The following is a 14,186-nucleotide window of genomic DNA, read 5'->3' on the forward strand; positions in this document are numbered from 1 at the left end:
AGGAGCCATTTCTAAGGGCTTTACTTTTCTCAAAAAAAAAAAAAGGCACATTAACCAAGGAACTCAGTGTGACTTTCATTTATTATCATCAGTTTTTCAGAGCAGGGGTGAGTTCTGGAACAATCGCTTACACCACTCTTGGCCTCTGGTAGCACATCAGCACCAACACACCCATCATGCTGTTCCTCTCCCTGGTAGCAGTGGCACGCACCACAGCTGGGCCTATTGCTCAAGTACAGGCCTCACCCCTGCAGTTTTTGGCACAGGCGGGAATGGAGCATCCATTGCAAGAAGTCAGGCCCCATGGGATCTGGCTGGCTGCTGCAACAAGCGCCTGCCTTCTGGCAAAAGCAGTGCTGAGGTACTTTATCCATCGTATTGGGGAAGCAGCATCTTCTGTTACAGAATCCAACACACCATCAATTGCCTTTGTCTCTTGCAGTCCCATTACCAGTTAGCATCATCTTCCCAGTTCAGCTCCTCTTCTTCACCCCAGCCTGCAGCTTCAGCCTGGAATCATGTAAAATTATCAAAGTTAAGGCTCAGCCCAGCTGCAGTAGCCTGTGCAGCTTCCCAGGGCAAGAGACATTTGTCCAGAGTGCCAAAAGCTTCTCATAAGACCAAAAATTAAGGGCCAGTAGTTGCAGCTCTGTCTTAAAGGACTTCTAACTACAAAAGGAAACACCTTAAAGACAAAAGGGCAAAGAAACAGGGATGTTCTTATATTTTTTTCCTAAAAGCAAGAACTGATGTACCAAATCTACTTCCCATTAAGAACAGGGATGTTATAAACTAGATTATTTCTTTCTCCTAGGAAACAGCTGTTCTTTTCTATTCTGACACTGAGTTTGATCTCACCTGTCCAGTGCCACAGCTCTTCTACTGCTCCACAACACTGACTGCACTACAGTGAGTGATTTTTCCCCCCTAAAATGAGGTTGATGCTACAACAGTGCTTCTTAAAAATAAAGTGTGCCATTTTCAAATGTCATAAACAACTTCAGTTTACATGCAGGGCTCTTCTCCCCATGCTACCTCCTATCCTTGCCACAGCTCTCTTGAGGCTGAATTAGCAAAACAACTTGAAGTCAACACCTGTTGCCCAAGGGAGTGAGCTGCTCAGGTGGCAGTGCTGGGAGAGCTGCCTCCTCCTCTCTGCAGCAAGGGAAGGAGTCTCACTGATGAGGCTAGAGGGATTTACCTGCTTAACTTAAAAAACAGTTTTACAACCCACCTGGTTCCCTGAAATGGAGAAGTGTCTCAGTTTTCCTTCATGAAAACAAAGCAACCAAAAAAGCTTTACTCTTTAATCCAGAGGTTCTGACTTTTTGGTCCATCCTTTATTTACAGTGCTGTTAGGGCTTCCTAGAAGAGCCGGGAGCAACACTGAGTCCTGAGCATCCTCTGTGCTTGAAAGCTCCCTCCTGTTTTAGCCTGGGGCTGCGCCTGTTCAGGACAGAATCCAGCCTTGTTCTACCTGTCTGACAAACCAGGACTTCCCCTAAACGTTGTGTAGGGTCCCTGCCTCCAGGATATGCAGGCACAAATTAGAAGCAGGAGTTAAAACTTAGTCATGGCCTTTAGTAGCGTACAAGTTAAGTCCATTCCCTCACTGTTTCTTAGCAGAGCTGTCTTGCTCTTGCAGTAACAGCCCACTAATAAGATGCATCGCTCAGCATCTTCTATTCCCAGGTAAAGACTCAACTATACAGTCAGATGCTGTGGATACTTCCACGTTATCCACTATCTTACTAAGGGGCCAGCTAGTGCTACAACAGTGTAAGGTGTGATGTACACGGGCTATGATTCTCTCAAGCATGCAGTCAGTCATTTAAACCCCACTGCCTATAGCCTCTTACCTCAAGAATATCAGCTGCTGCAAATTTGGATGAAAACAGCATATTCTGTGAGGCACCTTCTCTCCTGGATACTGCACTGGAGTGACTGGGAACAACTGCTTCTGTCCTTGCTTCAGGTAAAACCAAGAGAGCTGAAGAGGGTTTAATGTCTGGGATCATGTCAGCAAACCAGTCCAGTTCAGGGTCTTGCATGGGTTTTCTCTTCACTTTGATTGTGAATTCTTCTCCTAGGCCAGCTTCTGATGAAGACTTCAACCTTTCCTGAAAGGTTTTTTTTGGCAGTACAGTTTCTCCCAGTTGCTCCTGGTGGTCCCAGTTGTCCTTGCTCCAGCTGTTCCCAGGGCAAGACTTTGTTGAGGGACTCAGACTGAGGCTTTTGAATTCTTTGCTCAGCTGATGGGTGCCTGGCAGAGGCCTCGGCATTTCAACTGCATCAGCTTGTCTCACAGTGAGGCAGTTTCCTGAGGATAGTTCAGGACTAGGGCTGCTGGGCTCAAAGTCATCCCAAGGCTTCTCATCTACGTCACGTTCAGCAAAATAAGGTCCGAGTCTGCTCCGCGGCTCTCGGGGCTGAATTTGAATGTTCACAGTTTTCTCAGTGTCTGTCTCCTCTGGCTCACTCCAGTCTGGCCACTCTTCTGCTGGCTTTTCGGAGGTAGTCAAAGTGCTCTTGCTGTTCCCTAGCATATTAGCGCTTTCACAAATTCCATTCAGACGTGACTGAGTGTCTTGTTCTCCTGTGGAAGACAAAGGTGTTACATACTCATTTCAAGAGAGCAAGTGTTGATACAGAACTGTGCCTAAAACTCCTTGACATCACAGGTAGCAGCTGACATGGAAATAAGCCAGTAATGCTGACTGGTAAGATGCTTCAGTGCTGAGCTCCCCATATTAGAAAGCATGGCCACTGGGTAGTCATCTCAAAGCCCCAGGGCAATAAAAACTGACTGCTGATAAGCAATAGGTGACCAAAAGGCCATGAAAGTGAACTTAGGCAGCTGAGGCCAGAGATGAGCTGACCTATAAATCTAGCGTATATGCCACGCTGTGGGAGGGGTAAAAAAAAGCACAGCAGAGACCCTACCATAAAGAAACACAAATTCAAGGCTTGCCAGCCAGCAGTCAGTGTAGATAGGATTCCCAAATAACTATTCCCTAGAATGTCAAAAGTCACACTCTTGTTCCTTCATTGTTACCTTCATTGGTTCACTGTAGCTCTTTCAGATCAGCATATGGGGAAAATGAACATATTTTCAAGCAACGTTTCATTTGTAGGACACGTGATTTCTAAAAAGGAAGAACTAGGGCAAAGTTGTACCTGTCTTTAAAGCCACTGGATTGTCTTGTTGCACAGAAAGCTTCTTGAGAGGTACATTTCCAGAGATGGGGAACACGCTAGAATTATTCTTCAGGGGCCAAGAGGTTTGATTTCTCTGATTGCTTACAATGTGACTGGGGGAGTCTGCAGGGATAAAAGAAAAGAAAGGACATCAAATCCACAAGGTATGTTGTCAGTCTCAGTTGAAACCACCCACAGCATTGGAACATTCTTATTTACAACACAGCCAAGCAATACAGAACAAAGATTGGCACAGCAATCCAACAGCTACACCTCTTGATCTGAACATAACCCTGTACTCCTCTGTTCCTGCCACCGGCAGCTCTTGCCAGTACACAGTTCACGCAACTGTAAATGGCCGGTTTCTGCTGTAACATTCTTTCAAGAAATACACAGTGATCAAACTGATTATGATCAGAATAGATGCTGAAAAAAACCAAAAATGCTGACTGCCATCTGGCTGGACTCAAACCCCCAACTTCTGTACTCCATGGCAACACAAACCCTCCGTTAGCTGCCTCTCATACAAAAACCCAGCACTGACAGTCACAACAAACTCACACGACTACACAAACCTAACACCTGGGCACAAGCAGAGCAGCTCACAGGAGCGAGAGCCTCAGCCCTGAAGGCTGTGACAACCTCCCTCCTGTCACACCCCATGTGAGGTGGGGTGGGTGGCAGTGAAGACCACACTTGGAAGCTGCATGAGGCAGTGTTGTTTCACTGGGCCAGTGATGATAGCTCAGCAAGCACCTAGTTCCAGGTCATTCTTGGGATTTGTGGCAGTGATTCACCAGCCCTCGCTGGGTGAGATCCTGTTGCCACCATCTCAGAAAAGCACATCTTGGGCCAGCGCTGCGGCTGCCCCCACCCACCTGCCTCATCTGTGCTCCCAGCCAGGGAGACCAGCCCAGCCTGTGCCCTAGGAAGGACTGCAGGTAACACCCAGAACCCACCCCCTCCCCAAACCACCCTTGATAAAGGTACATCCTTTTAGGGGCTTCAGCAAAAACCTTGTTAAGGCTTCTGTGTTTGGCCTCTAACACTGCTTTTTGCAGGTCGTTGCTCACTTTGAGCACAAAGGTGTTTTGTTGTTTGTCAGTAGTTAAATCATGTCCAATTTTAAATATATTCTGAAAAATAAACCTGGTTTTAGCATGCAATTTAAAGGGGTTTATGTACTGTAGTCTACTAAAATAATGTAGAGAAAATAATGCAATGAGCCATCCACAGATTTTTAATAAAGGGTGGTAGCTGTCAGTACACACATCATCAGGAAGAAAACATTTATACTTAAATGTATCTCTATCATGCATTTCATTTGGTATCTATATGTCTAAAGTAGAACAAATGCTGATTCTTCCCAGTTATAAGCATTCTTAGTTAGAATATCCAGCAAATTTTTCCCTTAGTACACTTGGTTCCAAGTTATCTAGCAGGTGCAGGGACTACTGTCTTGGCATGGATTAGATGAAAAGCCTCCTGAGAGCTGAGAGAATAGGGAAGTTCGTATTCCTTTTCCAATCTATGAATAGAAATTGAGGGAAGAGGATAAGATTTACTATTTTTAAAAACTTGAAGGATAGAGGAAATATTAAACAACTATCTGGATAAACATGTAAGAAGTCCTTTAGAAGGGCAGTATAATTTTTCCACCAAAGACAAACACATACACTTAACAATCCTTTACTTACAGAGATTCTTAAATGAAGGGATTTAATTTTTTTTGCGTATATTTCCTACATTTAAAATACTTTTATATAACTCTTCTTATGATACCAATTTTGTATCTGCAAACAGCACCGAATTTAGAATTCAAGTTTAGCTGCAAATTAGGTTTTATGTTTGGTTGGTGTGTGTTTGTGTTTGGTTTTTTGTTTTGGTTTGTTTTTTCCAATTAACCTGTCAACAGCAGACTAATAATCCAAGAAATTCTGCCTACATTGCTTGAACAGAATGAGCAAGAATCCCAAGAGCACTCTGAACATATAATTTACCTTCTGGGGAGAGATCAGCAGTTTTCATGAAACTTGGTGCAGAGCTCTTGAAAATCTTCGTTCTTTCTCCACCTACAACTACTTCAGGTCCAAGCAAGGAGACGAGAACTGCTAAGCTATGCAGTGTTATTGCAACTATAGAGTCATTGGTATCTCGAAGGCCCAGCAATACCTATACCAAGAACATAACAACATTAGCAAGAACAGAAAATTCTGCTTTTTCACTTATTTCCCCCTTAAATGTTAATATTTGCAGCACATTTCATTTCTATGATCTCCCACAGCTCTCAGTAGATACTGGACGTTATTCCATAGCATAAAATCACCTTCCACTTTGTGTTATAAGCTAAAGAGGGTGGCTGATCCCAGTGCTTGCTGAGTGCTGGATCCTGACGTCAGGCACCTTCTGTTCTTGACAGCTGCAGTGTGAAATGCAGACACAGGCTCTTGTGGGGCTGCCAATCAAGGCCGACAGGTATCAGCACAAGTGGTGTGCGTGACAGAGGGCGCCAGGTTTAACAAAACCAGTATTCCAGATCAGAATGGGGTGGAAGGCTTAGGGCTTGGGTAGAACATAGGTTGCAAACTGTCTGAGCACTACGAGATCCTAACTTTAAGCTAAGAACCAGCCAAGCAGTAGAAATCCCATGTTCTAGGATATATCGCCTGTCGTTTTGCTGTCCTTAACCTGTGGCAATATGATGTTTTTCAGCTCCTCCCGAGAGAACAGTTCTGCGTAGGCGTGGATGTGAGACAGCAGCACCATTCGGACGTGTTCCTCGTGAACCTCAAACAGCTTCAGCAGCACAGGAATGACGTGTGTCTGGAACAACGCTGGCGAGAGGAGGCAGCTGGTCTGGCTTTCTCCAGTTTGCTCTAGGGAAGAGACATGAAGAGACAAGGCTGCTTCAACAACAAGAGACAGCTTCCCTAAGAAACCATCACTGTATCTCGCAGTACTTGTTCTGGTTAAAAAATCACCATTTTTCCCTTGATTCAATGGAACAACCACTCTGAATTCATTCCAAATCTGTCAGTAGTAATTGTGAAAAGAGAAAGTGTTTAAAGGTCACCTTTCTTTGGACCCAGCAGATGAGGAAGAAAACTCTTGACAGCTACAGGTTCTGCAAACACGAGCTGATTGAGGAGAAGAGGCACCAGCCGTGATGCTATCAGCTCCTCTGACAAGCCGGCCACCCTGTCCAGCAGGAATCTGCGTTCCAGGAGAGAGCAATTACTATCAAGGCAGCCTTCCGTGCATTTGCTACTGTTTCCCTTCATATGGCTTTCCCTTCTTTTTGTGTCTATCTCGTCTCCTAGAGACTGTTCTATCGCAGCCTCTTGCTCTGTGTGCTCTCTAACCTAGAAGGACCAGGCTCTGCTCCTGCCTGAGGCTTTCAGGCAAAGAAAACACATGACAGGAGCCAGAGACACACCCCGTAAAACCACACACGGGATCACAGCCCATCACGAGCACATCCAGAAGCACCACTGCACCTGCAGCTGGCTCACGAAGGCTTCCCTCTCTGAAAAGCTGCCCATGCTGTGCCATTGAGCTATCTCTGAGCTGGTGTCTTCCATAATGTGCTACAGCATTAAAACTGCACATGAGAACTGTCTTCTCTCCCCACAACCTGGTGCGTTGCAAGAATTTTCTTATTGCTAGAGAAAAGGCTTTTCTACCCACCACACATGGGAGGTATAAAAGAGGCAGAAAAACAGCTTGGTAAGAACAAGCAGGCTTTTTAATATGGAAAAATAAATAAAAATTCAGCTTCTCCAAAGCAATCAAAATCTGGCACCTGAGGAACTACCTCTCTGGCCACCAGCCTCCCCAGGTCCCCCCCAGTGCCATTTGACACAAGTATTTCTGAAATAAGAAGCTTCCAGTTTGTAGTTCCGTCACTTACTTGAAAAATTCAGTTTTTTCCTCCTCAGACTTTAGTGTTAAAGTCTTCAGAAAATTCACGACTTCCAGAAAATCATTCCTAAGCACGAAAACATAGGCTGTCAAGCGTGATCATTATTGATGCTTCAACCACCCACAACTAAGAGACCACAAATCTCTGTCCTTCATTTAGCAAAGAACTAGACAGATGGATACGAGTCAAATGCCAGTGGACCAAGAACGCCTGTGTGACCAAGGGACACGCTTGTGTCACACTGCTGGCTCAGCACCTCCTCTGGAAGGCTGATAACAATTTCTTAATTTAAGGAATCTCTTTGTCAAAGATCCCTGTAAGAGGCAGGGATTATGTCTGCACTTCCCATCCAATAAGTAACACTCCTTCACAGAATTAACACATTTGCAACACAGAAACAAGCAGTACCAAGACATACCAAGACAGGTAAGATATTCCTTTCCTTACCTGAAGAACTCGTGAGACAATAAGCTGGACAGTGGTGGGCGACACTTTGGATCTGGATTCAGCAGCGTGCAGTGCAAGGTTTGCTGAAAGCTGGAGAGAATATCTGCTGAAACTGAAAGCCAGAGGACCTACCGTTAGATGGTCATAGATGTCCCTAAGGAAAAGGAAAATCACGTTTCCATTTCTCTCCCCAGGATTCCTTGCTATCAGGACACAAGGAGTACCACAGTTCTCCAAGCAGCAGCTCAGTTGGTATAAGAAAGGAATAAACTACTGAGGCCGGGCAACAGCAAAATAAACACGTGTCATTGCTCACCCTCATCATTTAGGACCGTCAGGAGATTTTCAACCATTGTTCCAAACGCGTAGGCATCCCTCGCGTGCCCATGGCTGTTGGGCAGAATTTTGAAATCCACAGACTGAGAAAAGCCAAAATACCCAAGAAAGATCAGCAAAGCAGGAGTTTATGAAATACTTGATAGTTTCCATGAATCTCTATTCCTCCCCCCACCATACACACTCTTGGAGTCTTTTTATAACACAAAGCTCCATTAAGTACTCTATAAGTAGAATATTATGCTAAAAAAACCTCCACTAGGGAATTTATAACCCACAAGAGCGACTACATCAGGATGAAACAACTCCCGCATGAATGCACGCAGCAATTGCAAGTCAACAACTTCCAGCATTTCTATGGAAACGGGTGTTAATTAGAGAGAAAGTGAACACTCCTTTAAGATCAGCAGCTCCTTGGATTCTTAAGAGATAGGAGGTGACTAACAAGTGGAAAAAAAAAAAAAGGTGGTGTAGGTGAGAGCTACACAACCGTGTGACCACAGCAATCTGAGCAGTCTCAGCAACTAATCTGTAATTTTGGCAAAGCTTTGGTGATTTACAAGCATTAAAGCTGCAACATAAAGTATTTGAAAAATATTATGACAACCTGCTTGTCCCACCACTCCTCATTCAGAATTTCACTCCTCTGTGCCCAACGCCGTGCCCAAACCAGCGATGGGAAGGAAGAGGGAAAAAACAGGAAGAGAGTAAACCTCATGTATTATCCAATAGTCACTTCCTCGCATTCAGGCATAAGGAAATAAAACATGCAAATGAAAACTATATCCCGAACATCGCACTTTTATTTGTTGCCAGCAAGAAGTTCTTCCAGCAAGTGATGTTACTCACCATCTCCTCGCAAGGGATGCATGACTGGTCTCGTACTGACTTGACATGACAGAGGAACTGGAAGGAGGAGAGAAGAGACATGAGCTGCTTTAATCGCAATATTTGATCCATCTGGATGGGGAAAGGATTTCACGAGGTTTAGCAGTCAGGTTTTACTGCCGTGTTCTTTGCCTTGTTGTGCACTACCACGCACACCAGTTGTGTCTCTGCCTGGTCCCATCTGAAAGGTGACACATGCCAGGGACGCTCTGTACAGTTTGGGAAGGATCTGCGGATGCTCTGGGAGAAAAGGCAGTATACATTTTCGACACAGTGCCAGGCTGCAGCAGTGACTCTGCACAGCATGCAGCAGAAATCAAACCAGGAATTCTTCTGCCAAGACCAGTCACAAGCAATGAAGATGCCAGCAACAAAAGCTACGGAGTGACGTAAATTATTTTTATTACTGATTTACTTCAATCTGGATCTTCCTGCCTCACACAAAAGCTTTTTTTTTTTATTTTGTTTTTAAATTAGTCCAGAGGAACAAAAATTTCTCCCTCTCCTCAGTTCTAACCTACCCTCCAGCCAGTGGTGTCCCTTAGCTGCTTTTTGGCTAAAGGGGAGTTAGTTTATGTTTGTGTAGATGTTGCAATTTGTAGTTATGGTGTCCTCAGAAGAAAGATTCAGGTCAGAGCTGGAAGTGAGTCCAGTGCACTTAAGAGTAAATTCAAATAACTGGAAGGACCTGGGCCATCGTATCCACAGACGAGCAGCTTCAGCCGGCCCGGGGTGCGCTGTGCTTGGCTCTTACCTCGGGGGTGGCTTCGTTGAAGTTACAGACTGTTTCCATTCCTCCCAGCTTCCAGTGCCCATCCTCGCTTACAAACACAGATGACAAACAGACATTGTTATGCGTTAGGTTTCCCTAAAACATTAAAAAAAAAAAAAAAAAAAAAGGATAGCAGATTTGGGGACAGATGAAGATGTAAAATCTTAATCAGTGTTAATTAGGTGCTGCAAGGAGTTCAGGGAAAGCTGCCCCAAAGCACATGGTTCTAAAGGTCCTTCAGGATTTTGTAGGTGACTCACAGGTGTCAGGCAGAAGGGCTGGGGTTGTAGAGCAGACAAAGCTCTGACTGTCACAGCCCTTGCAAGGCAGCTGTAAATCCAGAGAAGGCCTCCGAGTATCAACGCAAAGCCCAAAAGCTACAGTCTGAGCTGGGATTTAACTGCAGCCCTGGACAGACACTCAGTGCCAAAACCAGGGAGCGGTGACACCGATCTCTGACATGTGGCAGCAGCTGTAAATACATGTCAAGGCCGAGCAAAGTAAAAAGCATTGCAAGCAGATGTCAATTCATAAATGGAGAACTGCTCTCTTGCTTCTAAAACCCACAGCATTTTCCATTACCCTTCCTCCTGCCAAGCAGCCAATGATTTTAGCAGTTTCAGCCTAAAAGAACTGTGGGCTGTGGGTCTGTCTTTTTTGAGGAATCAGGAATGAGACAGTCATCCAGCCAAGCCCAGGTACAACCCTCTCCTGGCACGTTTCATCTGCTTCCCACCAAAGCCTGACGTCTGCTGCTGGTGGTACCTACCCTGTCATGGAGGAAGATGAGCGCCAGCAACACGTCATAGATCCCTGCACAGATTTCTGCAGAAGAAAGTGTCTCCAGGACCATCTCCAAAGGCTTCACACGTTCTGTAACCAGGTGGATCCCATTTGCCTCCACAGTACAGGAGAGGAAGCGCAGAAGGCAAGGGTGGCGCAAGGTTTTCAGGTGCTTCCAGAAACAGACACATCTGTTAAATCTCATCCAAGGCGTCTCTTTTGGTTGCAGAGCTTAGCCTTGTGCTTTTAGACATGTTTTCTGCTGGAATTTAGACAGCCCATCCCTGCTCCTCACCAAGCACACTCACTCACTCACTGCAGAACTTTTAATAATACATCTAGATACAAAGCGTTACGCAGAATAAACACAGTATTTTGGGTAGAATCCACACTAGAAAGACTCTCTGGCTTAGATCTGCAGGAGGAGACCAGTACTCTGCGACGTAACGCAGGTATTGCGATCGGAACGTTGCCTCCTGCCACTGCTCGCATCGCGCAGCGCACAATGAGCTTCAGAGCTACCGGCCCCCTTTCTCCCCTGCACGGCAGCTGTTCGCAGCCAGGGTTGACTTTGACCTTTCCTCCTGCCCTTACTCCCCAAAAGCTTGACCCTCATTAACGGATTCCCACCCCTCCAAGAAAAAGGAAGAACAGCAGTGACAAGTCTGTCCCAGGCACGCTCTCTACAGTACCTTGGCAGCTTTATTAACCTTATCTTCATTCTCTCGCTTGTACACAAAGACTGAAGCAAGTTTGCCATCTTGCAGCACAGCCGGATAAATGGTGTGTCCAGTTGGCAGTGTGAACGGCAGCTCTTCTAGTGCGTAGCTCTTCAAAGCGCTGTTCTCCGAGCCCATCACTTGCAGAGTTCAGTGGTTGCAGAGGTTCCCTCTTGATGACAAACAGGCCCTTGGGTGCAGGAGGGTTTTTTTCAGACAGATTCAGTTCTGGCAGGCACTGTCCAGTTTGCCTTCAGAGCATTTTCTGCAAAGCACAAGACAGCCATGAAAAACCTCCTCCTGCCAGTATCCTCTCCTTCACTTGAGGAACAAGAATGAAATCCCCATCCATTGTAAAGCAACCCAAATATCCCACCAAAACCAGGATCCACCGATAGCCCCAGTTATGCAGAGGTTTAGTTCAGATTAAACCAAATAATCAGTTAAGAACTGTGACTGCCACCGTCTTAGGGTGCAAGGAGCCCCTGGCTCTTCTGAGCAGCCATTCCCCAGTTCTCCACACTCAGAGGATGTCGGTGAAGTGTGGTCAGTAACGTCCTCCAGCAGCACGCTGTCCCCCGGTCACCTTCTCTCCATCTGACAAACACTCCATCCGCCTGCCAGCCCTGCCTTCCTCCCACAGCCTGTCAGCAAGAGGCTGACACAGACTTTGTGCTGCTTCCTCACAAACAAAACCGGGAAAACAAACACGCTGATTGCAGAGGCTCTTTCAGAAAGCACTGACTGAGCATATGCTCTGTCATCAGGCTTGTGATCACAGGCTACAGGTGAGACCCTGAATACTGGTCTGTGTACAGAAGTTAGCAAACAATCTTTAGTAATGAGGAGAGAGCAAAACCTCAGTCTTCACAAAAAGTGGGGACAAAAAGTTGCCAGCCCCCAGGCATTTTTTGCAACTAGAGAATCACTTTATGGTGTTTTTTTCCAGCTGTGACCTGAGGCTTCAGGAGGAATAAAAACATGGGGTCTCCCAGCTGGTCTGTTATGGTTCCCTGGCTTCTTTTCACTGCTTCAGTTAAGAATTAGTTATCTAAATTGTTGCCCCCCTTTTTCCGCAAAGTGTCCTATATTCAAACATGTTATTATCTAATGTTTTTATTAAATGGAAATATGCTATTTGCACAACCCACTAGCACTGGGAAGGAGCAGAATGCTGCCTTTTAAACAGACTTCATACAAGCCCTTGCTCACAGCTCTGGCTGTGCTTCTTGCTGGGAGGAATGAACTCTAAACACATGAGATATGGGAACCAGAACACATTACAGCCCCAGCCCTGGCTCACCTCACCTTCACCCTGCACACCTGTGAGCAATGGCACCAGTTGCTCCTCCTGGCACAGCTGAGGGCGTTTATCTGCATTCTCTGCTCACTTCAGCATTGCTCTACTCTCATTTTTTTCAGTCAGATTTTGCACAGAACAGCTGAAAGCATCTGAGCTGAGCCAGTGCCTCACGTTCCTCCAAATACACATGGACATATTAGCCACCTATAAATGTGGCTTCAGGGACACCCGCAGTTCAGAAATACTGTAACATCAGAGTCACTCACGCACCTGCCATCTCCTCGAGTGCCACTGCACGACAACCAGCTCCAAACAAGCGTCCCCGCTCCAGGTAACCCCCTCTTGGGAGGAGCCCGGCAGCTCACACACCAAACACAAAGCTCCTTCGAGCGAGCAGCTTCCAGCAGCCGAGCGGCAACAGCACCTGTGAAACCACGAGCTGCGCTTCTCAGGAACATGTCAGCTTCTATCGCTTGGTTTTCTTCTCCAAAACATGCTGGCTATTGAAGCTTCAGCAGGTAAAAGCATTTGCAAAGATGTGGCTAAAGCCCAGAGAAGAATTTTTCCAATGCTAAAATAAACAATCACATAACTACCCCGTGGTAAGGACCATATTATGCTTTGTGAGTTGAGAGCACTGTCCACATTATAACCCTTCAATATCTTATTTTCAATAAATAGTAAACAGAAACATTAGATGTAACACACAGTGCATGCTGAGAAGGAGAGGAGCCCAGCGGGGAAAGCCAGGGGGACGGTTAAGAATTTGGGTTTGTGACCATACATGATAACATGAGTTGGAGTTTCGGTTTAGCTGCTTTGTGGAGTGGTAACACCGCACATCCACGGTATTCAACTGACACACGGGCACTGAGCTCCCAACTGCCCCCTGGCCGGCAGAGCCTCTGGAAGCCGCTGTCGGAGGTGACGGAGCTTTGCCCCCAAGGGCCCAGGTTTCCCAACACCAACTGCGGCGTCCAGCGGGAACCAGGTGCGAGCAGAGATACCAACGTGGGCAGGAGAGCGACCGGCGGCGGCCGCCTCCCGGGAACGGCCGCGGGGTTTTATGGCACCTTCCGATGGGGAGTTCAGCCCCGGACGCGGGGCAAGAACGCGGTGTGAACAGGGAGGGCTCGCGGGTGACGAAGCTGCTGCCCCAGCACTCACAACACGCACGGTCACCCTGGCGGCATTTGCCTTTTTCGCCGTACGGCCCAGCTGCGGTTACCGGCCCCGCTCGGAGGGCGGGCAGGGCCCGAGGCCCCGGCAGCAGCGATGCCGCAGCAGCGCCCGGGCTGCAGGGGAGCTGGGGGAGCAGAGTCCCGACCACCCCCACTCACCCCGCCGTCAGTCCCGCCGCTCCCCGTTACGGCCGCCGCCGTTTCCCCCGCCACGTCCCCCCGCCCGTTCCCGCCGCACCTGCTCCCGCCGGCCCGGGCAGGGGCGCCGCTGCCGCCTCGGCCCCGCCGGCCGCTCCCGCCCTCGCACGCAGCCGCCGACTGACGCTTCCGGCAGCGGCGCACCGTCGAGTCGTGCGGCCAGAGCGCCGCCACCTTGCTTTGCGCGCCCCCTGGCGGGCGGGCGGGTCTGTGAGGGCGGGCGGCCATCTTGCACGGGGGCGCGGCGCGCGAAGCGTCGGCGGCCATTTTGGTTGTGGGCAAGCTGTGTCTGGCAGGGCTCCCGCAGCCTTCGGCAATGGTGACAGCGACCGAGCAGCGACCCGAACCGCAGCCCAGCCCGGTGCGCGGCCTGTCAGCCCCGCGGCTGCACGGAGGGAGCGATGGCCTCCCCAGATAAAGGGCAGGACGCGGGGTGACC

The 14,186-nt window shown here is 47.6% G+C and overlaps 2 protein-coding genes across 7 annotated transcripts in view; one reads left to right on the top strand and one right to left on the bottom strand.

The window, feature by feature from the left end:
- The window catches only part of FIRRM (FIGNL1 interacting regulator of recombination and mitosis), a 42,329-nt gene extending 36,281 nt beyond the window's left edge, over positions 1-6,048 (top strand). For all 3 annotated transcript variants that reach the window (XM_082054025.1, XM_082054022.1, XM_082054023.1), the window contains one exon: positions 5,911-6,048. In XM_082054025.1, the coding sequence (XP_081910151.1) occupies positions 5,911-5,938 (28 nt within the window). In that variant the 3' untranslated portion in view covers positions 5,939-6,048. The remainder of the gene's footprint in view (positions 1-5,910) is intronic.
- SCYL3 (SCY1 like pseudokinase 3) lies at positions 63-13,877 on the bottom strand. Of its 4 annotated transcripts, none has more exons than XM_082054030.1 (14): positions 13,788-13,877; positions 11,039-11,330; positions 10,333-10,518; positions 9,546-9,659; positions 8,753-8,809; positions 7,884-7,986; positions 7,568-7,679; positions 7,109-7,186; positions 6,272-6,411; positions 5,887-6,074; positions 5,199-5,370; positions 3,178-3,321; positions 1,860-2,596; positions 63-510 (listed from the first exon to the last, which is right to left on the bottom strand). In XM_082054030.1, exons 2-14 carry the CDS (start codon positions 11,201-11,203, stop codon positions 448-450), a joined length of 2,259 nt encoding a protein of 752 aa, XP_081910156.1. In that variant the 5' UTR covers positions 11,204-11,330; positions 13,788-13,877; the 3' UTR covers positions 63-447. The 4 variants fall into 4 exon arrangements, with proteins under 4 accessions (XP_081910156.1, XP_081910157.1, XP_081910154.1 ...); XM_082054028.1 differs by lacking the exon at positions 63-510 and adding an exon at positions 539-1,446; XM_082054029.1 differs by lacking the exons at positions 63-510; positions 13,788-13,877 and adding exons at positions 539-1,446; positions 12,639-12,927.
- Positions 13,878-14,186: the final 309 nt, after the last annotated feature.

This window comes from Streptopelia decaocto (genome assembly GCF_964273445.1).
Source record: "Streptopelia decaocto genome assembly, chromosome: 5".
Classification (NCBI taxonomy): domain Eukaryota; kingdom Metazoa; phylum Chordata; class Aves; order Columbiformes; family Columbidae; genus Streptopelia; species Streptopelia decaocto.